Consider the following 26,256-nt stretch of genomic DNA (forward strand, 5'->3'; position numbering starts at 1 on the left):
ATAGTCAGATTTTGCAGGAAGGATTTTGAACGAAAGAAGTCGGTTGAGTTTCTCCATGCATTTTTGATTGGAGGACTCTGAATAAGGTATTCTGGAGCTGAGAGATTCTTCTTGAGCTCAGAGATTCTTGCTCAGTCTTTTTTGGAAAATGTCATTTGGAGATTAGAGATCTGACACCTGCTACCAATTAGGTCAATTAGTGAGATGACTGAGAGTGAAGGGACCTTAGCGACCATCTTCCCAAAAATTGAATTCAAAAAAGATCTGACAAGAACTCCCAGTTCTATGAAAACGATGGGGGGAGAAAAGTGATATTGCGCTGGCCAATTCCTTTACACAACGAATCAATAAACGTCGAAGAGTGGCTTGTGCGTGTGCGCGCTCACCCGACACTCACAGCGCAGTCTTCTGCCTTCCTTTACATTCTGATGGCCTGTGCCCTCTTGTTCCCATTCGATATTTCTCACAGGCCCCGCACTCTCTTCGAGGCCTGTGTAGACGCCGCAGTCAACGATTGGAGAGAGGGCGGGGCGTCGTCAAAAAGAGGCAGAAAGTGAAGGCACTGAGTGTGGAGATGAAGGGGAATAGGAATAGAAAAAAAGCGAGAAAGAGAGATGGAATTGGTATTGGAATGTATGGGAATTGTAAGGGTGAAATGAGAGAAATGGAGAGCGAGTGAGATGAAAGAGAAGAAGCTGGCTGGTTGCCAAGGTTTATGGGGTCCCCGCATGGCTCCCTCAGTGACCTCGGTGAGATGAAGAAAGTAAACAATTGGTGATTCATCATCGCTTGTCAAAAAAAGTAGCCATTGATTACATATTGATTGAACGACACAGTTCAGATTTTCAAGGGACCGTGAAGACTGTATTATAACGGCACGTTGTTATATTTTTCTACTGCCTCCCAGAGACATTGTTTGATTTCAGAAACTCATTAAAGTTAAACGGAAAAACCTTTTTGGACGTTCTATTTGTTGATCTAGAAGTTACTTAGCACGCTGTTTCTAACCAGAACCAAGAAAAAACACCAGGATAATCGTATTCATGAATTCTGAGTATAAATGGGGTGCCGTTATAATACAGTTTCTTACGGTATCCAGAAAGCATATCAAGACAAATCACCATTTCTAAATACTATTTCGAAATAAAAATTCAGCCGATTAATAAGCAATACGCAATCATAACCTCGTGACGATGACTCATAGAATGTTCTAGATCAGCAGGGTGCCTCTGTTTGCTTGCAAGGAGACTGTCCCGCTGGGAGCATAACCTCGCTTCTCAATTCTGATAGCAATTTGAAGATATCTGGAGTCAGGGAAAACCAAAGAGAGAGTCTAATTAGCTCTATTAAAGTAAGGGACACATCTAATTGTTGGTGTATGTCCCAAAAACAAACATGCATCTGACAGTTGACAGGATAAGTGAAATTTGGAAGAAAGTGCCCAGGAAGACAGTGCAGTGAAATTTTTGCGATTTTTCTCAAAGTGATTTCAGATTTATTACAGATTGTGCGGACTCTGAAACAGAAACATTCAGAACATTGCAGATCATATTCCCGGTTTTCAAATAGTTGTGAAAGACTGAAACCTGAAAGAAACTTTTCTTAATTTTTCGGATATTCCTTCTTCCGGTTTCCCCCATTCTCCAAAAAGTCCCCACTTTTGAATAATTTATTCCCATGCTTGATGACTCCTCTATCACCTTATGCTCTCGACATGCCCATCCTCTCTGCACATACTTATTACCTTTTTTTCTACTCTCCCGCACTAACCTACCGTAACCCTCATTGAGCCCTCTGATGTGTCCGCTGTTGGGGGGGGGAGAAGAGTGTTCATTTGTTTAAACGGGACATGCGCAGGAGAAGACAGATGAGGACGACGCACTTTAGGGTTCATCAAATGCACTGCCGAGTATGACGTCATGATTAATCGGGGGTATTCCATGGGTTCTTCAAAGTCTCTCAATGAACAAGAATAGTTCAAAATGAAAAAAAAAACATAACACTATAAATATGACTACTGTGTACTTGATTCTAGCGCTCGAAATCGGGCGTCCTACTTTTCCGGTCATTTTGGAAAACAGTCAATTTATGTCGGAGAGAAGGCAACCTTTCACAGCGCCTGATGACAAAGCTGGAGACGCGATTTCCAAAGCTTCAAGAAAATAAGTTCATTTTTAACCGTTTTATGACTATTCGGGACGGGCGGGACCAACGTGTCCCATTTCGAGCGCTAATTGAGTACCGGTAGGATCTCCTAGTCTCTGATTGTGTTTTACTCCAAAGACCCTGCTCTGCAACAAAAGTTTCAGCTTGTCATAAAAACCAATAAAATGTTTTTGTGTCTCAAGTTATGACCCCGCAAAGTTTTCATTTTTCAGTTTCAGAGAAGTTGCCGTTAGTAAGGCTTTGCAAGGTCAGAATGATGAAAATTCGAATAATTCAGAAAATGCTCATTGACTTTGGGTGTCCTTCAGCTAAGGACTCTACTGTACTTTCAACTTTCAGAATACAAAACATGAACTTTTCTGATTAGTATCTAGAATTCCATTGAAAATGAAAGATGTATGAAACATTTCATAATCTGTATGTGCGTATTTGATAAGCATCCGATTACACACTACGTCACAGATCATGTACAGAAAAACAACGTCAACGTGTACGCTGAACAAAATCATAAACAAATACAATTTCGATTCGAAAACTCGTCGCCTTGGAGCCCACCACTTGAGACTCCCTGGTGTCCACAATGATCTAACGCAAAAATAAAACTTCAGAAATTAAAATAAAACACTTTATTCAAAATTAACTAATTTCCCGTTCCCAAGAAGTATTCAATTGTGTAAAATATAAGTCTGTTTCCTGTTCTTGACTTATATTTGGACCTGGAAGAGTTTTCGGTCGGAGACTCATTGAACGAAGAACTGGAATCTTTGAATGAGATATTGCGTTGCTCCACTGACTAACTGATAGAATCAGAACTGGACACACGATGAGTGGGTTTCTGGAAATAGTAATTGGGTAAGATGATATTCAGTGTAAACTTACAGGTGAACCAAATTTTCGAAGCAAAAAAGAAATAAAGTTCCGCAAGAAGGAAGCCATTTGTAGTTGACGAATACGAGACATAAAAGACCGGAAAAAATGAGAAAGAAGCCAACGACCACGATTCGAAACATTAACTGAAAATGGAAAGTTTTAAGGAGAAACAGAAGTAAAAAAAAGAGTCACATCAAACGCCTTCACATTCTCTTTTGCTTGAAATCGAGCAGGAAGTGTGTAGATTTTGATGCTCATTTTGGTATTCCGTTCGAACTTTTTGATTAGAGCCATATTGTAACGACGGTTCAGATACAGCACCTGAAGAAAAATTGGTATCATTTGAAAAATTGAAAAAAAAAGCTTACCAGGACAGCAGAGCCATTGACCGATACGGTGAATAGAAAGCATAAATAAAAGTTAATGTGATTCAGGAATACGAACCAAAGCATTATCCAAACTGTGATGTGTTGAGAGACGAATAGAAGCCAGAATATGTGATAACGAGAAGTTTGCTCGTAATCTCTGGAAATTTGAATTTATGAAAAATTGATGGCATGGTGGCCCAGGATCCCATTTTCCATTTTTGTTGTTACTAACCGAACGGTTATGTTAGAAATCCCTTTTTAAAACTTGAACCACATCTGTTTTGATCACAGTGTTTACCATACTTGTCAAGGGAAAATTTTTGAAATCCCGGCCCGGCCGGAAGGTCCGGCTTCAAAAAAAAAAGACTTTTTTCCAAGTTTTCTTCGAAAATGTGATATTTTTCAGAGTTTCTTCTAATTCTGAATTATAGTCAAAAACCTGACTTTTTTGCAAAAAAATTCGAAAAAGGCTCGGGCTTTCACAAGTGTAGTACTTTGTTTGTACTCACAGAATAAATCGACTGGCACATGTTCTCTCGAGTGCCATAATAAAAAACCAAGTGATCAATATAAACATGTAATACCACGTCATAAATCCCCTTAAAAACAATGGCCATTCTTCCCTGATTGAACGAATTTCTGGCATCACTGCCACGTCATCTGTCCACCAGAATTGAACGTCACTTGACACGTCACCAGCTTTCCACATTCCGATCAGATACGGAGTCAACATTGATCTCCCGATTAGAGATAATACCCAACTGGACAATATAAATGCTACCAATGAATTCAAATTCGAGTGGAAAGCTTTTGTAGTAACAATGATATAAACTGTGACGACAGTGAATAATAGAGCAATTATGGATAGAACTAGCTCAATAATTAGTAACCCTTTGTAAAAATTAGACTTATAGCTTTCATCATTTAATATGAATACAGGAATCCAAATAGTAAATTCTAAATTATTCACGTTGAAAATCATGATGAAGTGGTGCTAAATGTTTTCTTGCTGGAAAGAGAATAATGGGAAAATTGGGAAATTTCAGCTGTTGGTGAAATAATTTGAAGAGGGAAAACGTGGATTATTAAGATCTAATGGGCCAAGAAATGTCTGATATTGTTAATTACAGTAGCTCCCGTAGTACAATCTCTTCGATTCTGACTTTTTTGAATTTTGAACTCATCTATTCGTCTAGCGAATTCCTGTTTCACCTGAACCTCTCAGCATTCAAACATCAGAAAAATCATAATTTATTTGTTTTATACATAAAAATAAAACATCAACTACTCGGTCTCTTTTCCCAGACGCTGTGAAGTTGCGAGAAATAAGTTTCCGTTTCTTGTTGTTGCGTCTGATTTGGAAGGACCGAATGACGATCAATGAAAGTGATTTTTGTGATTTTGTCAATCATTGGAAGACGGGAATGAAGAAGGGCTTTGCTCCAAGTGCTCACAGAGAAGATAAGTACGGGACACATTATGAGAGGATTTCTGAAACGATAATTATGTTAGAACTTGATCTACCGTAGAACCTGCAATAGAGGTGCGCCTAGCGGTACCTGTTCGCCGCGATATATCTCGGTTCCCAAACGTAATATCAAAAAGCTTTCAACTGACAAAATATAGCTTGATAATCATAGAATATTTCTTCAGTTGAAAAAATTTTAATATCTTCAAAGACAGCCGAAATATAATACGGTAACAAGGGTAGTCTTTGATGTCTTCCCGCATAACCATAAAAGGGACCATGTAATCAATCAGAAAGTGATTTAACTTTTCGCCAGCATTTATTATTTAATTAGCTATCTTGTTCATGAACACTTTTTTAAAAATGTTTTCCAATTAAAGCACTACACAATAAAGGTGGAAAAGAACAAAGCCGCCGCCGCTGACCGCAGGACAGACTATAGTCATGTGACCACCTTGAATAGGGTACATAGAAGATGACTCACAGATGGACAATGTTTTCGAAGCAGTATGTGAGAAATGTGTTGAAGGAAGGAACACATTTGAACGTTATTACGATTACCAGTGAAAGGGCGGATAGGATTAGAACAAAACCAACGACAAATACTCGAACTGTTAGCTGAAAATGGTTTTGATTGAGAAATAGAAAATGAAACAGTCTTGCAACACTATGACTCAAATTAGATGTAAACCAAAAGGATCATTTTTTGCTGTTTTCAGTTAAAAAAAACAACTTTGAAAGTGTTTTTCGGTGTCACCCGATTGTCCGACGAATTTTATCTGGTATGGGTTGGACAGAGTAAAACTAGCTAATTATTTTTGTAATTAACAATTTTTTGTAGCGAGACTATCTTGAGAGTTACAGGTTGTCAAAGTGAAAAGCTCCAAATTAGTTTGTTTCAGGGAGAAATGACTTTGATGACCTCAAACTTTAAAGATAGTGTCCTTACAAAAAAAAAGGTCAACTACAAAAATGATGTGATATTTTTGTTCTGTTCAGCACTTACAAAATAAAATTTGTCGGATAATCTGGTGACACCGAAATACTCTGCCAAATTTGGACAATTTCAACTGAAAATAGCCAAACTTGATAACTTTTGAGGAGTACTGTAGGTTAACCGGAAATCGATACAGTTTTTTGTAGTAAATCTGTACCTCAGTTCAAAAGTATCACTAATATTGTTTTCAGTGCTTCTGGAAACGCGTTCCTATTTAGTCTCACCATCCACTCACATTGAAAACTCTGACATTTTCCTTTGCTTGAAATCTCACTGGCAATGTGTGATGCTTCCCACTTTCCAGTGGTTCTCTCTTGAATTTTCTTATAATTTTCAAGTTATACTGCCGATTTCCATAGAATAAAAACATTGCAACCACATTGAGAATCAGGAAGAAAGTTACGGTTGTTACAAAATTGATACGATTAAAGAATACTAGATACAGTACGGTGAGAATGATGAACTGATGGAATAGAAATAGAAAAAATAAAAGATAAAGTCTCGAAGTGTTCTCGTAGTTTCCAATGAAATAACATGCGAATACTCTTTCAATTGACATTGCAAATAGACAAGTTGTCATCACAAACATATAGTACCAAGTGAAAAATCCTCCAACAAACAGAGGCCATGCTTCTCGGATAGAGTTAATTGGTGTCATTTCCTCAACGTCATCTGTCCACCAAGATCTATAATCATTTGAAATATTTCCAGCTTTCCAAGAGCCAATCAGATAAGGAGTCAACATGGATCTTCCGATTGCAGATGATATCCAACTCAATACAAAATATGCAAATAGAGAATTCATATTCGTGTGGAATGCTCTTGTTGTGATGATTATATAAGCAGTCGTTGCAATTACCAGAAACGTGACAATTGAAAGAAACAACTCGATAATCAGAAGACCACGATAGAAAACACTGTCATAGGTATTGTCGTTTAGTGTGTAGATTGGAAGCCATATTGTGTATTCGCCCTTGTTTATTGAGAATATCATGATAAAAACTTTTAGAAAAATTAAATAAAATGGGAGATGAATTCCGAGAGAAAAATAGAGGGCAGGAGGTTTGGTTTGGCCAACAAAAATATAAATTATCACCTGTTGAAAGACTGCTAATGGCAAAATAGAGATTTGGATTTAGTAGAGTGTAGATTTTGAACTAGAATGACGTATTGAGTTTCAGATCTGAAATTAGGAGACAGTTATTCTTAGATTGCAGATAGATGTGGGCTCAAAGTTCTTCCATATTACAAACGGATTGTCAGGAATGCTGTTGGTTCCAGCTCTTGCAAAATTTCTTCTTCTTCGTCTTCTTCTTCGTCTTCTTCTTCTTCTTCTTCTTCTTCTTCTTCTTCTCGAGAGAGAGAGAGAGAGAGAGAGGAAAAGTAATTATTCTAGCCAGAATGATAATCATCCTTTTGACTTGCTTTCCTCGTGCGAAGTTTCTCCGATTCTATCAAGATCAAGATCAAATCAAAATGGGAAACTTGCGGGAAAGTTGTTTTCAGTATGGACCTGGGTTGGGAAATTCCGGGCCGAATTCAAAAAATGTGCACTATTTTTTCTGAAATTGTTTCAAAACTTTTTGAAAATTTTATAAAAAATATTCAAAATTCTATATTACGCTTCAGTTTTTATCGATATTCAAAAATATAGTCGAAAATTCTACTTTCTTAAAAAATTTCACAGAAATCGCGCATTTTTAATAAAATTTTTCGAAAAATTTCAAATTTCTACTGATTGTAAGGAAAGTTTTTCAGTCGGCCTGGCCCGGCCCGGAATTTCCGACCTCTGGTGTGGCCCAGTTGAATATTCTGTCGGTTTTCATTTTCAAAAAATTTAATTTTTGAAAAGTGCATAAAACTTTAAAACTTTTTTCCCACACTAGCTAATTATGTATTCTGGGTTCTCAACCTGGTAAAATCCATCTTCCCCGTTTTCTTTTTTCCAATTCGTTTCCGAAATCCGCCTCTCTCATCTTCTCTCCCTTGTCCTTGACAGATGTGAACCTTTTCTCTTCTTCTTTCTCCCTCCGTCACTCATTTTTATTTCACCTGCCACCTGTTCTCAAAGATGAAATCGAATAGAATGAAACTAAAAACAACTATTGTTTATTGAAAAATAATTGTACTCAATCATCGAAAGTTCAAGTCCATGCTTTATCAAGTTGTTCATAGTAAACAGATGAAATTTTCTTTGCGTCCTCCTCCGTAAAAATCATTAAATCTGTTTTCGTCAATATACTTCAAGTTTCGAAAGGAATTGGATCTGGAATACTCTCTGCAGCAACATTGTTTCTTTTTCGAATAGTTATATGTTGAATGATTCCTTCTTCCGGACTCCGTTCCCATTTATAATGTTGATGACGCCGAATCATATATGAATTGATACTACATGCACAATATAAATCAACTGAGAAGAAAAATGACAAATTAAGAATGCAGAGGCATTCAAGCCAATGAAACTGAAGCAAGTATGTTGAATTACGAATACAGAATATCATACTTACCGTTATTATTGTGGCAACACCAAATACTATGAAATGAATGATTCCGAGAGCCCAAACGTATCCATTGCATGCAGCGTACGGCATTTTTTCATATGGTGGTTGTATGTATGAATCAGAAAAATAACTGACAAATGCGCCCATAAAAAAGAAAATGATAGAGATGGTAGGATGATAAATGTAGCACAAGATCTGAAACTCACAGAATAATTGAACAGCTGAGGGAGGTACTTACTGTTGAGTCTACGTGTCCTATCGCAAATACAGACATCAGAAGAATGAAAAGACATGAAACCACTCCTATTAATCCGAATTTGATATCAGTAAGGAATTGTTCATCTGACTTTACCCGAAGAGTTTCAAAAAAAATGAAAACAATCAGAACTGCGTTTACGAGACATAACGCTTGAGCATTAACCTTCACTTCATGGAATATAAACGGAAGTCGAAAAACTAATATCGGCATCAAATGCCAAAAAATAACATTGGAAAAGAATCGAAACATAGAAGTGTAGTTACAGGCATGTTTTAAAATAAAGTAAATAGGGTTGATGAAGAATTTCCAACTGTCTTTCAAAAAATATACAAGTTTTTCATTATTCACCATTTTTATTGATCTTTGGACAGAGTGTGCACAAGAGTACAATTATGAAGGGGGCCTACAGGCAAGATTTTGCACATTCCCAGACGTGTCGTTGCATTGTTCTTTGGGAAACCGATGTGTTCGCTCATTCGGGATATTTATGGATTTGAACGTAGGTAGATCAACCGTTTTGGGAAGTTACAGTGCCGTGCAAAAGTATACGAGCTTTGGCTGTTTTCAGTTGAAATTGTCCAACTTTGAGAGGGTGTTACGGTATCCCTGATTGCCCCGCCATCGAACACTTCCAGTGCAAAATAGTGGGATTTTTGAGCTCTCGTCTTAAAATGACCATAACTCTCTAGGGAGTGTCCGTACAAAAAAGTTGTCAACTACAAAAATGAAGCTCTACTTTTCAACTGTATGATCCATAAAAATTTTACTTTGTATTTGTATTTGTATTTATTCTATCGAAAATCATCAGTAAATGGGGCGAGAGGCTGAGAATGAGTCCCTCACGAGACCATTCAAAGGGTGGGTTAAAGTGAGAGATGTGGGGCAACAAATGAAAGAATGACCGGTATGAGGGGTATAAATAGAAAGATGGTAGTGCGGGAAAGGTGGTTTGGGAGTAAAGAATAAGCTCTAATAGCGTGTAATACTGGATGAGATTAGGGTATAGAACTCGGAAGGAGAGAGAAAATATGAAGTTTGGGAGGTAATGGCATTCCAGATGGGGATGGTGTGAGAAAAAAAGTCAGAGCACTTGGGTTTAATACAAATAAGATTCATAGGGCGACGGGTGGAGGAGGAAAACCGGATGTACGAATCTAGGTGAGGGAAGTATGAGGTACCGCTTAGAAATTTATAAAGAAGGAGAAGTTGGGCTTTGAGTCTACGATGGCGCAATGAGAAAAGATTAAGTTGGGCTAGACGATCGGAATAGGAGGAATAAGTTATGTTACATCGTTGAAAGATTTTCCTGGTGAAGAATCGGAGAGGAGTTTCTAGCGATAACGATAATTTAGAAGCAGGAGGGGGTGAGTACACTACAGAACAATATTCAATAATGGGTAAAACATAGCAATTGAAAAGGAAAATGTAAAATTGTGGAGAGGTTGATTTGAAGGATTTCAGAAGTTGTTTAGTACGTAGGAGGGCGGAAGCGATAGTCTTGTTGATGTGGGATTTAAATTTCAAGGTTGAATCTGTGATAAGACCGAGATCCCGAACAGATTTGGAGGTTTCGATAGGTTGACCAGCAATGAAGTAGGGGAATGAAATGTTTTTTGATCCAAGTCGAAGGAGAGATGTTTTGGTATGGGCAAGAGGAAGAGAGTTAGAGGATGCCCAGGTTTCAATAAGATCTATGCCTTTTTGGACCGCAAAAGGGTTAGAGGAATAAATTTTTATGTCATCGGCAAATGCAGAGACCTGTAGGGAAGGGATGTGTGCGAGATCAAGAAGTAAATCGTTTATAAATATGAGGAAGAGGAGAGGGCCAGAGACTGAGCCTTGAGGAACTCCGGAAGGTATCTGAGTAATAGAGGTATCGGTGAAGTCTTCAATTTTTATGGAAAATGTGCGGCCGGAAAGGAAATTAGAAAACCACTCAATAAAAAGGTGAGGAATGCCAAAAAGCGCTAGTTTTTGAAGTAGAAGTTTGTGATTGACCTTGTCGAATGCTTTCTTGAAGTCAAAGAAGATGACGTCAAGGGAGTTATTACTGGAGAGAGAAGATTTGTAGCAAGATATGGAATGGACTAATGAGCTTGTGCATGAACGGTAGGCGATAAAACCATGCTGATTTTGACTGAATTTGTGTGCAAAATGTAATTTAATGTATTCACAAATGACTCTTTCGAATAGGCGAGCGAAGGGGTCAGTCAATGATACGGGTTTGTAGTTTTCTGGAGAAGACAGGGAACCTTTTTTTGGTATTGGAATGACCGTCGCATGTTTCCACGAGTCGGGCACTTTTGAGGTTTGGAGCGAGTCAGAGAAGATGATGGAGAGGGGCAGAGCTAACGATGTGGCACAGTTCTTTAGGATGAAGTAGTTGGCTAGGTGAGACGTGTAGCCGCAACGCGGGGAGTACTTGTGGGATAATCAGGGATATCGTAACACATTCTCATGGTTGGACAATTTCAATTGAAAATGGCTCAAGTTCGTATACTTTTGCACGGCACTGTATGAGGTAATGTCTGTTTTTTGTTAGAGTGGGCTGAGCTGTACAAGCTGATAACAGTACAAAAGGTTAAACGAATCCCAATTTATTTACAGAGGACTTGCGAAATCTCGGCCCGGATTCAACAAATGTGCACAATTTTTTTCACAGACCTTTTCGAAATTTTTATCAGAAATAGTCAAAATTTCTATGTAGGCTTGAGTTTTATGTGGTCCTTTTGTCTTCTTCCTTCTCCCTCCGTCACTCATTTTTATTTCACCTGCCAAATGTCCCCAAAGATCAAATAGAATTGAATAAGACTAAAAACAACTATTGTTTATTAAAAAATAATTATACTCAATCATCGAAAGTTCAAGTCCATGCTTTATCAAGTTGTTCAAAGTAAACAGATGAAATTTTCTTTGCGTCCTCCTCAGTATTCCTATCTTCTTCAGTCATCGTCATCGAAACTTTCACTGATTTCATTCGACGGAATGCGAAACATGGACGGAGAAACGATTTTTTCCAGGCTGGTACGGAAAATATTACAGAGAGAACAATGACAAAGTTGCTACTGAAATATGATGCTTGTGAACCTTCCCTGAATTTTAGAACTTACTATGAGACAACTGAATCCATAACATAAATAAAAATTTCCCAATACTTGGATTCGACTCCATAATAAACACAAAGTAGACATATTTCACAGAGAGCAGCGTACACTGCATGAGTAGTCACAACATATTTGGCCATCTGAAATTCCAAAAATAGTTTTTATTCTCTTTAATGTCTAGACAAACCTTCAACGATCGTAAGTTCTCCATAGTCTGAAATCGTCTCGCCAACGTATACTTTTCTTTTTCTTTATTTTTATCTGACATTTTCTTGATTCTTGTGTTGTAATAATACACTCCAACATATAGAGTGATCGAGGCACCAGTGACAAGAGCAATTAGAATTAAAGTGACCAGAAATGTGAAGAAATTAAATGCAAAAATAAGTGAATAACCAGAAGCGAAGATCATTGAAACAGTGATTATTATGACAGAGATATAAGAACGAGTGTTTTTCTCGTAATCACTGAAAAAAGTAGGAGATGAGGTGCGAAGGTTTCGGTTGAATGCTTTTGGAATTTGTTTCTTGATCTTGAAGTTTTATGATTAGAGTCATTTGAGATGTACAGAAATCTATTTTTGGTAAATGGATCCGGGACATTTCGAAACCGGAAATTGGAGAAACACGAAAAAGTTTTATCACCGGTGGGAATCGAAAAAAAGTTATGGTTGTCAACGTGAATAGCTCCAAAATTTCGCTAATATGCAATGAATTAGTTGGTTTCAGGGATAAACAACTTTAAACGCCTGTAACTTTCAAGGTAGTGTCTCTACAAAAAATGGCCAACTACAAAAATTATGTGCTATGTTTGTTCTGTCCAACCCATATAAAATTGAGTTTAGTTTAATCAGGTGGCACCGAAATACATTGTCAAATTTGGTTATTTTCCACTGAAAACAATAAATGTTGATTAAATTTTGAACGGTACTTTTCAAATATCAGAAAGAGTACATGTTACATGAGAAACTAAGAAATGAGTTAAAACTGAAATCTGATGGGAAAAAAGTTGATTTAAATTTTATTTTGACAATTTTTCCTATCTGATCGCAAAATTTCAGTTACCACGGTCAACTATTTTCTTTCAATTCAAACTCATTTTTTCCGGTTTCTAACTTTTGAAAACTGAGAACAGGTGCTTTTTATCTGAACTAATCTTTCTCTTGATTACGCAATCACATTTCTCATTTAAAAGACAACTATTGTCGAAATAAAAAAAGTGATACCCGGTGTTTGCGGACTTAATGCTAATTTTAATAATTTTTCCACTAAGTCCGCAAACACCGGGTATCACTTTTTTTATTTCGACAATAGGTCTATCAAATACTTGAAAACCATCCCTCACCTCAAATAAAATGACGCGATTGCCCTTTCCGCCGACACCGAAAACAAGAAAAATATACAAGAGGCAAAGTGATGTGTATACAAAAACCCTCCGAGAAATAGAGGCCATTCCCCAAAGGCATCAGTCAGAGGAACCATTTCTTCCACGTTTTCAGTCCAGAAATGATGATATATTTTTCGAGAATCACCGAGAAATCGATAGCCGATGATGTAGGGAAACATAAAATATCGGGCAACGAGAATTTCAAACCATTGGCAAAGTTGGAAAATTAGAAGAACTCGGAGATTTATATGGAATATTTTGGAGGCTCTGATGATTGAAGATGCACGAATAATTAGGAGAAGAGTCAGAAAGAATATAGAAATATCAACTGCCATGACATATGGATACTTCCAAGAAGTGTATAATGCCTTGTTCATAATCGGAATGGCAACCCACATTTCATATGTTCCATTCACTAAGAAAATCATTTTTCTTTTTTTTTGGGTTTGAGAAGACTTCGAAAATTCAAAAATTGAATCAAATTCGATAAATAAAAAGTGTCGAGAAGAGTGGTTTCAGCTGTCAATATGGACTAAATAATTGCAGGCTTTGATTTTGAAAATGTTGTCGAGCGGAAGGAAAACTTTTTGAGTTGAGAGAAGAGAGAGAGGAGACTTCTGATTTTGTCAGATGAGCTGATGTTTCAAAATATTGACAAATGTATACATTTCTATAGAAATGGAATATCTCATTTTCGTGTTGAAAATAACCAAAGATCATTAATTATAGGATACATATTAAAATCATTAAAAGGATTAAACAGTAATCGAATAGCTGATATCTGGATGATCAGAAATCTGGAAATTCAGATTTGTAGACATTGCAACCTGAAAAGTAAAACATAAATCAATCTTCTGCCAGAAATATGCAGATTGAAAAAAAGCGGCAAACGGAATTTTTTCATCAAGTCTTTCGTGTCTAGCGACAAAATAGCAACAAGAAAAGGACAAATCAAATTTATTACAAATCACAACCACGCGTTTTTCAACTGCTGAAAATATTCTTTCGTCTCATCCTCGTGATTCAATACATTCTGATTCAATACATGCTCATTTCTCAGTTTTCTGACCATCGGTAACCATCTGATAAACTCTTTCTTCCATGAAGGAACACTGAATATTGCTACGGTGCAAATGAGTAATGGGTTTCTGAAAATTTTTGGTCATTTTTATTTCCAACTAATCTTCTAGATCCATACAAAAATATGCAGTTTTCAATGCAATGCGCAACTGGATTATTCAACCAGACTGGTAGCAGATCGAGCACAATTGTCATGAGCAAAGAGCAGGCGATGGCGACGAAAAATGTTGCGCAACAAATTATATTACGTGCTAGCTGAAACAGAATTTTAAAAAATTCACCAGAGATCAACTATTAGCACGGCACACTTCTTACAATCGCGCTCTACCGAAACCGAAGAAAATTGGGTGCGAATTTGAGAGACTCAGAGAAAAAGAGACATTTTTCAAGGGCATTTCGGTGGAGCGCAGTTGTAAGAAGTGTACCGTGCTAATAAACGAAAATGAAATAATTCCCACCATAATATGTCTCATATTTTCTTTAACCTGAAACTGTTGAGCCAATCGATAAGTGCCCGGTACTGAAAATCGTTTTCCTAGTTTCACATTTACTAACCAAAGTATAAAATATATCTGAAAATGTAACATGAGACATTGATCATTCCCCTCTCGAATCTCTTACCACACAAACATAAACTACACAAATAATGCAAAACGAGTCGGCAATGATAAACGGAATACGATTGTTGACCATCAAGTATGCAAATGGAAAACTGATACAATGCACAGAACACAGTAATCCCATTCCAATGTGTGTCCTTGGTGTTCTTTCGTAGTCTCTGTCAATTTGATAAAATGGTGACCTAGTTCTTTCACTTCAAAGTTTTCTATATTGTGGAGAGAGTGCTCACTCGCCGCTTCCGTAGCGCAGTAGGCAGCGCGTCACACAGGTAGTTGGCGTGCGGACCGCATGCGGATTCAGTCCCATTTTCCGTCCACATAGAGTCCGCAGCGGAAATTTGGTCCGCTGCGGACTGTATATGGACGCAGCGTGGACTTCGGGAAAAGAGGTGGAAGTGGGCGGCAGGCGTCCGCGCGCGGACCGTATATGGGCGCGCTGGCCGCGGCCGCGGCATGCAGTAGCTCTTCCGAAGCTCTCGGACTTCTCTCGGATAACGATAATTTTTTAATCATTTATGGAGCGTTTACGTTTCTTTCCCTATTTTTTCGAAAGTTTCGCTTTTCTTTATGTTTTTCTCTATTGAAATTTCTCTTAATTAAATTTTTCGTTAAAAATTCTCTCATTTTACTGTGAATGATCAGAAAAATATTGTGTTTTCAGTCAGTCCGATGATCCCAAAAAGAGAGCAGCGACAGCCAATATGGAATCAATTCATCGCTTTTCTCAAAGGTTTGTAATAGTATTCAGCATTTTCTATTAAAATAAAATTCTTTCAGTGAGGTAATTCGATAAAATTGGCCACTTCCCAAGCACAACACTGTATTTTTCCGGAGGGAGGAACCCATTTTCGAAAGTAAGTTAAATAACTGAACAATTATATTTTATTCCGCAATTAATTGATTTTCTTTTCAGAAATACGAAGGGAAAACAGACGTCAACGACTGAAAACTGCTTCTACGACAAATGGTATTCGATGGATTTCAAGGACATGACTGCCGGACAAACTTCTGATTTCTAAGTCTAATTTGCTGTGTTTTCTTCTTATTTTTATCATTTTTACTGTTCCTTCTATCTTTCTTTTAATAAAATAGTAATTTTATCTCAATTCTTCTTTGTTAAATGACAATCTCAACCGGAAAAAAAAGTAGGGAGAGGGCTGGCAGTGCGAGCGACAACGTCCGCGCGCGGACTCAAAACGGACCGTATACGGACCACATACAATCCTCAGCGAATTCGTGCTGAGTCCACGCGCGGCCCATATATCGCCCATATTGCGTCCGTGGCGGACTACCTGTGTCAGTCTCATAATCTGAAGGTCGTGAGTTCGAGCCTCACCGGGAGCAAGGTTTTTGTTTTATTTTTTGCATTCTCATGAGATCACTCTTCCGAAACACTACGATTACCTAATGTAATAAGTTGCGAGAACTCGTTCGATTGAAACACATGTCACACCAATGAACATGGAGTAAACGTAGTGCCAAATTAATAAACCAGGAAGGAATAGAGGGAGAATAGTGAAGAAGTTAGAGACATGTATCATTTCATCAATTTCTGATGTCCACCAACTAATATATACAGTTTTAGAATCATCAATTTTCAGAAAACCAACTTGATACGGAATCACTAAAATTTTGGCCAAGAACGCCTCGAACCATTGGATCAATAATCCGATAAATAAAATATTCATATTGATATGAAAGTTCTTACATTTGTAAACAATTCGGCATGTTTTCAGAACTAAAACAGCTGTGATACAGTATGAAATCATTTCGAAAATTCCCAATAATAAATATAAATTGTCTAATTTTCCGTTGATTGTATATATTGGTAACCAGATAGTACTTCTATCATTTTCAATTAGGATAATCATATAGAAGAAGCTGAAAAATAGAGAATGAATGAAAATTTGGATTGGTAAAGTCATAATAAATAAAACGTTGTTAGCCGGGAGCAGAGCATAACAGAATCAGAAAAAATCACTGGTTTGCAAAAGAAAACGGAGCTAGCAAAAACTGCAAAGCAATGATAAAGCTAGATTTTTTGAAAATATTTTTTTGAAAACCTATTTTCAGAAGGCATCACTACGAAAAACATATTCAGAAACGTTTAGATCTATGGCTGATAAAATTTAGTGAAATTTGGATTCACCTGTCTACTATCAGATCTTTTTTAGGAGCAAAGTCTACTAATCAGAGGTTAATCTTGAAATTTCAAAACAAAAGAAATCGATCAAAAGTGATTTCAGAATTATGTGCCAGCTCTCTATCGCAGGTGTTGTGAACTTCATTGATCCATATCCGTTTTCTAAGAATTTGTCACTAGGAACTTGACGGCTGAAAAAATGGAAAAAGATGTTTCTTTTCTAATAAGGAAGCAGACATGTTTTGATAGAAAAGGAGATAAATTGAACTCGAAAGGATGAAGAGTTCGAGATCAAAAATTAATGAGAATAGAAACAAAACGAACCAAGTTTTCGTTCTGATGTATGGAGGTCAGAGATCTCTTTTTCAGAGTTTTGAATCACACGTACTCAAAAAAAGTTTGTTAGGATGGAGGGCGTGGGAAGAACTTGCAACTTGAAACTTTATGTGAACTGAATCTGCCGGAAATCTCAAAAAATCAAGCGTGACCGTTAGTTCACGGGGAAAATATCCTCAAATTTTCAAACCTAAACTTTTTGGGCTGTAAAGGTTCGCAGCGAAAACAAAACTCATTTTATTAGATAACGTGTTTTCAGCTTTTCAATGATATAGATCACTTGTAACTCCATACCCCACCTACAGCGTTTCCTAGTTAGTGATGGGGATATGGTCTGGATCTTGACCGAAGTTCTCTGGTAAAAGTACAGGGGGATGTCATTTTTATTTTGAGGCTAAGTCTTGAAACGTGCCGTCCATTATTATCGTACATGGCGAAACTATTTTGAAGCTTTTTAATTGAACCTGAATACTAGGTAATATTGCTCTTCCATGGGGAGCCAAAACTTCAATATCAAAACCAAACAGGAAAAAACCATAAAATCAAATTCATCATTTCCGAAATAAAACTTCCAGCATCATTTAAAAGATCATTCCATGAACTTTTCCTTATCAGCTCCCTCCTTTAAAACATTGATATAACCATTGAAAATCTGAGTTTCTTTTCTATTTCCACCTGAAAAATGCAAGTTTTTCTTTATTTCCTCCTGTTCTTATTCCCCGTGTGCTACTGCTGTAACAATACGAACACCTGGGTTATTCTGGAGAACATAGATGACTCATCAACACTCCCCGCATTCGACTATCAAAATGACACTTTCTGTGTCTCTGTGAGTGTTCGATGTCTTGTAATTCAATAATTGAATGTCCCTTTCAGACGAAAGACATGACAAACGGAATGGCTTTGTATATGACCACAAAATTAACTGATCCCAAGGAGAAGGGTAGTTTTGAGCAACTAGGTTACAACAGTTTTGGTATGGACTTATTAGAAAACGATTAAAAATCTTTCTAACTAGTAAGAAAGATCTTTCTAAAATCTAAATTTTTAGCGGGCGCAAATTCTACATGTACATTCTCCGATAAAACTTTGCTGGGTTGTTTATCTCACTGCACCGACAAAAATCTTGAGAAAATAATGATTCAGTCTGCGATCTCAAGCTACAAAACGGATGTGATAGTTCAGCAGGTTGACGAGTTTTTCGTAGAGTTTCTTGATGAATGTTTCAGATTTCCCAAAACATTGGCTCCAAATCGCCGAAAGTGATTATCAGTGCACGTGTGGACCCCAGTGATCCGAACCAATTGATCAGCTACGATTACTTCAACGACGTCAATTTCTGTTCAGTATTTGTAAACGTCAAAAGACCTTCAATGTTCCCTTATGTCATTTTTGCAACTGCACAATTTGTTGTATAGTTTGCTCCCATGCCATCATAGATTTTCAAATAAAAATCTTATCATGAAACTTCTGAGGTTAGACTATAAAGAGGTAGTTGCCGCTGTTTCGAGTATGGTTACACAGCCACCACCCAGAATTTGACATTTCGAATTTCGACCAAAGACTGTGACGATTATTTTTAGTACCCATTATACACCCAGTTATCATGTCATTAACAGACAATATTTTCTCGAGAAACCTACATTTCTTTTCTTATTCTCACACAGAGAATGAAGTACTCAACACTATTATTTCTTTCTCTCATTATTCCAATTTTCTACTGCTGCCCAGAAACGACCACGTGGCTGGTTTTTGAGAATATCGTGGAATCTGCAACATTCCCTGCAATCGACTATCAGAATGACACGTTTTGTATTATTGTAAGTGTAATAGAATAAATTTGAGAGAAGTTTTGAATTGTTCAGCCAACTGACGCCAACAATATGGAGTGGATTTACACACGTCCAATGCTGGCAAATTTAAATGCCACGTCAAATCTTGCCGAATGGAATTATTATAGCTTTAGTAAGGAACTTGAGCGTAACTAGGGTAGAGATGGAGTTACATGTCGAAATATATCACTAAAACGGAAAATACATCATTTTTGAAAACCGCACTTTTTTCTGAAATTTTATAATCAAACGAAAACTATTTCTACTTGCGTACTCACACGTACAACGCAAAAAAGTTCGAAATTAAGATGAACGTAATTTTGTGAGTCTTGAAACTGCTCATTTTTGCACTGAAAAGCCACCAAACCGCAAATAACTTTTTTCAGGACATCATAGAGCAAAAACAGAATATAGATTTGAAATCAACGCAAAGTTTCCGTTTTAGTGATATATATTTCGACCCGTAACTCCATCTTGGAATCACTCCCTAGATAGATTCTGGACTCTCTCAAACTCTGGCTTTTCCGTAACTAAAACTGCATTTTCCAGGACTAGAAAACTCAACAACTTGTTCATTCACCGATAGTACTGTACAGGGTTGCTTGTCTCATTGTGCTGATCCAAATCTAGAGAGATTACTAATTCAATCTGCGATGGCTAGCTACAAAACGGCTGATATCATCCAGCAGGTACGTTCTGCAGTCTCTCCCAAAACTTTTCAAATTTTCAGATTTCCCAAAACATCAGCACTACAATGGACACAGTCATTATCAGTGCTTATGTAAGCCCGAGTGATTGGACTCAACTGATCAGTTATGTTTATTTCAACGACACCAATTACTGTTCCGTGTTTGTCAACATCAAAAAGCCAACAATGTTTCCTTATGGAATATTTACAAGTCTACAAATTGTTTCATAGATTTTAAAATAATAAATTACAACCAAGCATGTTTAAGTTGTTTGAAATAAACATCAGATTCAGATATGGAAGTTTCGGGAGGAAAATTGAAATGACCAACACGTGGACTTCTATATCTTCCGATAATTGGAAGTCCTCTTATGAAGCTTTCTGACCAAGATGGTGAGCAGGAAAGAAGGGTCAAACTCAGAATCAGAGCGGCTCTGAAAATTCAAAAGACTGAGAATAAGAAATGGTTTACACTATTCTAAACTTACGCTAAGACAATATTATCGAAAATGTGCACAAATATATGTTCGTATCCTTGGAAAAGCTCAAATATCAAGCATAATAGGATTATTAGAGATATTGATAGATAGATTACAGCTGCAAACACCATTTTGATCGCCAGCTGAAAAAAAAACAAAGGTTGAATTCTGAGACATTAAACTCGATTACCTTGAAACTTCGAATGTTTTCTTCGATTTGAAACTTCCTGGTCAAAGAATATTCTTGTTTTTTGTTCATTCTCCTCTTCACTATTCTATTCTTCAGATGTACATTGATCCTCCAGAAAGCCAGATATCCAAAAAATACAAAAGAGCCATTGACGACACATTGAGCAAAAGCAATCCAGAAGGGGATCATATTGTTCACGATTAGATATGAATATGGGATAGTAATCAGATTAGTGAACACAATTAGGAGGTACGGAATATAACGACGTCGCACGTTTTCATAGTCTCTGCAAAAATCTAATTTATCATTTTCTAGTTTCAGTTCATTCAGCTGTTTATTGATGTTGTATGATTCCAGAAGCAAAAAAAAACTGACTCACTCGATGAAATAAGTAGCACAAAACCTCTCGAGAGCAAGTGCAACAAGTGAGAATATCATAGAGTACACGTAGTGCCAGAATACCCAACTGGACCAAAATAATGGAATGACTTTTTGAAAATTTTGAACTAGAACCATATCGTTTTGTTTCTCAGTCCACCAGCCATAATATTCGCGGTTTGGATCAGTTCCAATGACAATTACACCAGTTTGATATGGAAGAATGAACATTTTTGCAATGATTCCTTCAAACCATTGAGTAGCCCTCGTACGAATACGGGGTGGTCGGGTTTCTTATGAAATACGACAACAAAACACGCTTTCTTACAATAAAATACTCTTTATTGCAAGAATTAATAATGACACGACAATTGTACACGATAAAATCAATCAAAACAGCGATAAAACGCGGAAAACTAACTGAAGCTAGCCAAACGGGCTCAAGAATAATTTATAATCCACGTGGACTACACGCCCACGTAAATCGGCGCGCTGAGGTTACGGTGGACGAGCGGAACATGAGCGGAGTGTCGTTGCGTATATGATGTGATGTCTCGAAGAATAAGGGGTTATGGGGGTACCTTGCCACTGGCAACTTCCCCCCCCTTTACAGAAACCGGGCCCCGACCGGTTGGAGAGCAATCACCAATACGACTTACATTCTTCACCGCGTGTTTCTCACCGCCCAGCCTAAACTCAGTTAACCCACCCTAACAAACAAACATTAATAAACAAATCTTTAAGAGACGTACAAATTCTACTCTACTTCAACACAATATTAGTAAAACCAAACAAAACACAATTAGCTATTTTGCTGACCGATCACTGATGACTCGGTCGGCTTCTTTTCGATGGTGGCTCCTTCTCCAGATCCTTCTTCAGCATCTCGACGATTCCACCGCTCGGCATCACGGCTTCTAGGAAGTCCGCCAACTCCTTTGCAGTCTTGAAACGTTCCGGCGCTGTCGTTATCATTGGCATTTGCTTTGCGCCCACACTTTTCATCGGTTCAATCCATATGGCATTTGCGGAAGTCATGAGTGTCCTCTTCCATGTTTCAGTCACCAATGGAACCTCGGCAAAAGTACAATCCATTCGAAATGGACAGACAACCAATTCCTTGACTTCTCTTGCGAGTTTATCGATGACGTCTCCAGTTCTTTTATTCTTTTCTTCGTCCGTGGTCAGAGTCAACAGGAACACCGCCGTTTGGACTTGTTCGAAATCATACTTGTCGACCCATCCGTCTGCATTCGCCTCTCTCATTTCCAGAAGTCCCTTGCCTTTGATGCCCATTCTCGGTCCAATGAGTATCTCAGGTTCGCGAATAACCGTCTTCTTTGGCTTCAATCGCTCCTCCACTTCTTTCTTGACTTCTTCAGCAGCAGCCTTCCACTCCTTCTCTTGAATCGTACTATTCATGATTGCTTTCGCAACCATTGAACATTTCTTTGCGAACATCTTGAGTGCCTCCACCTTTTCCGGCTCTCCCACCTCCTTTCGCACCATAGCCGAATGCATCATCATATGACCATCAGCACCACGTATCTGCTTGTTACGCATGACCAATAAATTGGCGGCTTCCTCTAGTGTCCGGCAACTCTGCTCATCCAGCTTCACGTGGCACGGACCAAATTTGCAGTCGCATCCGTTGATCACGAAGTTCCTGAAAGAATTCATGTTTTCAACACTGATTTCTATGTTTCCTATTTCATGAACCCCGCTCTCCCCACTCTCTCGAACACCTCGTTTCCCTCTTCTTGTTTTAGCCTTCACACTCATTTCTGGCACCTCAATCGGCACTTTCCTGACATGTTCCCATGGCACCCAGATCGTCTCTTTCCCTCCTACAATTGGAATAACCTCCGCTGAATTTTCTGTTGTTTTCAACACCCGATACATCCCTTGCCACTCATTTCGCAGCTTTGCATTCTTTGTCCCTATCTTTTCCGCTGGACTCTTTATAAGGACCCTGTCTCCCACTACTGGATATTTGATTTTGTGCACTCCGTGCTTCTTATCGAAATATCGTTTCGCGTCCTCTTGTTCCCTCTTTATGTGAGCTCTCGTCTCCTCCTGCGCACTGTTCATCTGTTCCGCATGTCTGAACTTGTACTCATCCGTGTCAACCTGATAGCGTCCCACCAATTCCTCCGCATCTGCCTTCATCGGAATTCTCGCATCCCTTCCGTACATCAAGTAATGTGGACTTTCCCCCGTTGCGTCATGACGACATGAATTATATGCAAAAACAGCATATGGCAGCTTCTCGTCCCACTCCGCTGGAATCACTGTAATCTTTTTCAAGACCGTCTGAATTGTTCTGTTGAACCTTTCCACTGCCCCATTCATCCTTGAGTTGTATCCTTTTGTCCTTATGAGCTTAATATTCGACATTTTTGCGACTTTTTCGAAAGTTGCATTCGCGAACTCCAGTCCCTGATCCGTCAATATAGCCTTTGGGACCCTTCCTTCTTTCAGCAACCAATTCTCAACAAAAGCCTTTGCCACTGTCTCAGCCGACTTGTCTGGAATCGCGCACACTCCCGCGTATCTACTGAACAGATCGACTATGGTCAATACATATCGATTCCCGTGAGCGCTCCTTCCCAAATCCAACAAATCAAGCGCCACAATTTCCAGCGGTTCACTCGTTTCTATTGCTGTCAATGGTGCTGTCAATATCTGTTTAGCATTACTGCATAGACATTGTTGACATTCCTTGGACCATTTCCCAATCCACGCCCTCATTCGCGGCCACCAAACCCTCTTTTCCAGCATTGCTCCGACTTTCTCCGGACTCCAGTGTCCTCCGAATATTCCCCCGTGCGCCTCTTGGAACACTTCCTTACGCTTCTCCTCTGGAACCACTTTCAGTGTCGCCCCATACTTAGTCACCAACATCAACTCGTCCCCAACCATCATAAACTCGCTGAGATCTCTTTTTCCTTCTCCTGGAACTTCTACCATCCCGTCTTGTTGCCCCTTCTCCAATTTTCTGATGATCCCCCTCCATTTCTCGTCCTTCTCCAACGTCTCTTTCCAACTGCGTTTAGCCGTCTCTTCTTTCTCCACCACCGACACCTCATTCACCACCCGTACCACTTCCATCCTAGCTTGCTCATGTACTTCTTTCATCTCTTCAATTTCTTGTGCCCCTCCTCTTGACAGTGCGTCTGCTACCGGATTAGCTTTTCCTTTCAGGTAAACAATATTTAACGCAAAGTCCTGCATCTCCATTGACCATCTTAGCAATCTATCCGCCAACTTCTTTCCTTTGAACAGACTTGTCAATGGTTGGTGGTCCGTGAATACCGTAGTCGGACACCCGAAAATGAAGTGTTTGAATCTTCTTGTGGCAAATAATACTGCCAACGCTTCCTCATCACTAACGTGATAGTTCTTCTCAGCTGGAGTCAACGCCTTAGACGCAAATGCAATAGGGTGCACCTTCCCGTCCAATCCCACTTGAGCTAGTACTGCTCCGATTCCATACCCCGACGCATCTGTAAAAATACAGAACGGTCTCTCGAAACTTCTTGCCGCCTCTATATCTGGCTGTGCCAACACCGGCGCACTTGTCATCCTCCTTTTCAACTCCTCAAATGCTTCCTGTTGTTCCGACGTCCATCTCCATGCCACTTTTGGTGAAGTCAGCGGTGTCAACGGCGCCGCAATCGATGAGAAATTCATCACGAAGTTTCTGTAGTATGTGCAAAGCCCGAGAAAAGAATGCAGCTCCACCCGATCTTTTGGGATTGGAAAATTCTCCACTTTTTCCACCTTCTTCCCATCCGTTCTCACTCCTAACTCATCAATAACATGCCCCAAGTATTCCACCGACTTCTGCGCTATCTTGCACTTCTGGGCTTTCAGCTTCAACCCACAATCTCTTATCCTTCTCAGCACTTTAGCCAGATCCGCCGCATGTTCTTCCATCGATTCACTCGCAATCAAGATATCGTCGATGTACACGAAAACGGACTTTCCGATCCATTCCCCCAGTACTTGCTCCATCGCTTCTTGAAATATCGCCGGGCTCGTAGCTAACCCGAACGGCATGACTTCGAACTGATATTGTTCATTCAGCACCGTGAACGCGGTCTTTTCCTTCGACTCCTCCTCCATCGGAATCTGCCAATATCCCGCCATCAAATCCAGAGTAGTGAACCACTTCTTTCTACCCAAGGCTTGCAGTGTTGACTCGATATGCGGAAGCGGATGTGCGTTCAACTTTATCACTGCATTGAGCTTTCTGTAATCCACACACATTCGGATACTTCCATCCTTTTTCTTCACGAGGACCACCGGGCTCGCCCAAGGTGGTCGGCACTTCTTGATCACTCGTCTCTTCTCCATATCCTTCAACATCGCTTTCAGCTTGTCGTGCAGAGCTAACGGCACTGGTCGACACTTTTGTCTTATCGGCTTTTCTTCCTGCAGCTCTATCCCACACTTCGCCATATCGGTTTGTGTCAATTCACTCTCCTCTACCGCAAACACATCACTGTATTCCTGTAGGATTTTTGGAATCATTCCCTCCGGAATTTCCCCATTTTCCTTCAAGATTCCGAGCACCTCTTCCACTCTGGCATTCCCTTTCAGCCCCATCTTTCTGTCCAAATCCATCATATTCACCTCCTTATATTCCCCACTATTCTGCAGCTTCCACTCTCGCACTACTACTCCCATTACTTGGTTCTTCTTAATTAGCAAAGGCTCATCCTTCCAGTTGGACACCACCACTGTCAAACATCCGTTCTCATTCTTAGCGCACAAGCTTGTTGGGACACATTCTTCTTTTGATTCTAACAGGACTTGCTCTCCCAAGTCTACTTCTGTTTTCAACAAAATCTGTGCACAACTTTGCGGGGGAACTCTCAACTTTTCTGCTGCCCGCGCCACCGCTCGTTCCGCCTTCCACTTCAGTTCTACCCCGATGCTCTCGAACGCATTCGTTCCTAGCAAGAAGACTTCTGCTTCGTTTTCCACCACTTGGAACACCACCACTGCTCTTCTACCTCTTACTACAATCGGCAACCTGATCTGTTCGCAAACTGGCATACTTCCCTTCGACGCGTTAACGATTGTGAAATCTGGTTTCCCCAGCATTTCCACCTCACTTTCCCACTGCTGACAACCTGCTTTTAAGGCCTCCCAAGCCGACTTGGAGACTACCGACACTACCGCTCCACTATCTATCACCATCCTCTTCTTCTGCCCCAACACCTCTACGACCTCCGCTGCTTCCGCTCCCACGACTGTTTTCTCCGTATCTCCTACAACCTTCTTCATCGCCACTTCCTGGACCGGCTTCGACGTACATTGTCTCGACATATGCCCGATACCTCCGCATTTGAAGCATTTTATCTTAAAACCCTCCTTTCGTCT

The 26,256-nt window shown here is 39.1% G+C and overlaps 7 protein-coding genes across 7 annotated transcripts; 2 read left to right on the top strand and 5 right to left on the bottom strand.

The window, feature by feature from the left end:
• Nucleotides 1–2,802: 2,802 nt before the first annotated feature.
• Nucleotides 2,803–4,137, bottom strand: GCK72_006681 (uncharacterized protein; the record flags this gene model as incomplete). Its single annotated transcript, XM_003110118.2, has 5 exons — nucleotides 2,803–3,001; nucleotides 3,046–3,179; nucleotides 3,229–3,357; nucleotides 3,405–3,561; nucleotides 3,914–4,137. 5 exons carry the CDS (start codon nucleotides 4,135–4,137, stop codon nucleotides 2,803–2,805), a joined length of 843 nt encoding a protein of 280 aa, XP_003110166.2.
• A 1,952-nt stretch (nucleotides 4,138–6,089) lies between these two features.
• On the bottom strand, nucleotides 6,090–6,863 carry GCK72_006682 (uncharacterized protein; the record flags this gene model as incomplete). Its single annotated transcript, XM_003110126.2, has 1 exon — nucleotides 6,090–6,863. One exon carries the CDS (start codon nucleotides 6,861–6,863, stop codon nucleotides 6,090–6,092), a length of 774 nt encoding a protein of 257 aa, XP_003110174.2.
• A 1,249-nt stretch (nucleotides 6,864–8,112) lies between these two features.
• On the bottom strand, nucleotides 8,113–8,460 carry GCK72_006683 (uncharacterized protein; the record flags this gene model as incomplete). Its single annotated transcript, XM_053725739.1, has 2 exons — nucleotides 8,113–8,331; nucleotides 8,377–8,460. 2 exons carry the CDS (start codon nucleotides 8,458–8,460, stop codon nucleotides 8,113–8,115), a joined length of 303 nt encoding a protein of 100 aa, XP_053589933.1.
• A 3,032-nt stretch (nucleotides 8,461–11,492) lies between these two features.
• GCK72_006684 (uncharacterized protein) lies at nucleotides 11,493–11,944 on the bottom strand (the record flags this gene model as incomplete). Its single annotated transcript, XM_053725740.1, has 3 exons — nucleotides 11,493–11,694; nucleotides 11,740–11,873; nucleotides 11,921–11,944. The coding sequence occupies 3 exons, from the start codon at nucleotides 11,942–11,944 to the stop codon at nucleotides 11,493–11,495; spliced, it is 360 nt and encodes a 119-aa protein (XP_053589934.1).
• A 6,036-nt stretch (nucleotides 11,945–17,980) lies between these two features.
• Nucleotides 17,981–18,300, top strand: GCK72_006685 (uncharacterized protein; the record flags this gene model as incomplete). Its single annotated transcript, XM_003109803.2, has 2 exons — nucleotides 17,981–18,127; nucleotides 18,175–18,300. 2 exons carry the CDS (start codon nucleotides 17,981–17,983, stop codon nucleotides 18,298–18,300), a joined length of 273 nt encoding a protein of 90 aa, XP_003109851.2.
• Nucleotides 18,301–18,968: 668 nt separating this feature from the next.
• GCK72_006686 (uncharacterized protein) lies at nucleotides 18,969–20,691 on the top strand (the record flags this gene model as incomplete). The annotated part of the gene is made up of 4 exons (XM_053725741.1): nucleotides 18,969–19,118; nucleotides 19,164–19,263; nucleotides 19,680–19,819; nucleotides 20,584–20,691. The coding sequence occupies 4 exons, from the start codon at nucleotides 18,969–18,971 to the stop codon at nucleotides 20,689–20,691; spliced, it is 498 nt and encodes a 165-aa protein (XP_053589935.1).
• GCK72_006687 (uncharacterized protein) lies at nucleotides 20,066–21,096 on the bottom strand (the record flags this gene model as incomplete). Its single annotated transcript, XM_053725742.1, has 4 exons — nucleotides 20,066–20,252; nucleotides 20,307–20,440; nucleotides 20,488–20,773; nucleotides 20,867–21,096. 4 exons carry the CDS (start codon nucleotides 21,094–21,096, stop codon nucleotides 20,066–20,068), a joined length of 837 nt encoding a protein of 278 aa, XP_053589936.1.
• Between the last annotated feature and the right edge of the window lie 5,160 nt (nucleotides 21,097–26,256).

This window comes from Caenorhabditis remanei, chromosome II, assembly GCF_010183535.1.
Source record: "Caenorhabditis remanei strain PX506 chromosome II, whole genome shotgun sequence".
Taxonomy (NCBI): Eukaryota; Metazoa; Nematoda; class Chromadorea; order Rhabditida; family Rhabditidae; genus Caenorhabditis; species Caenorhabditis remanei.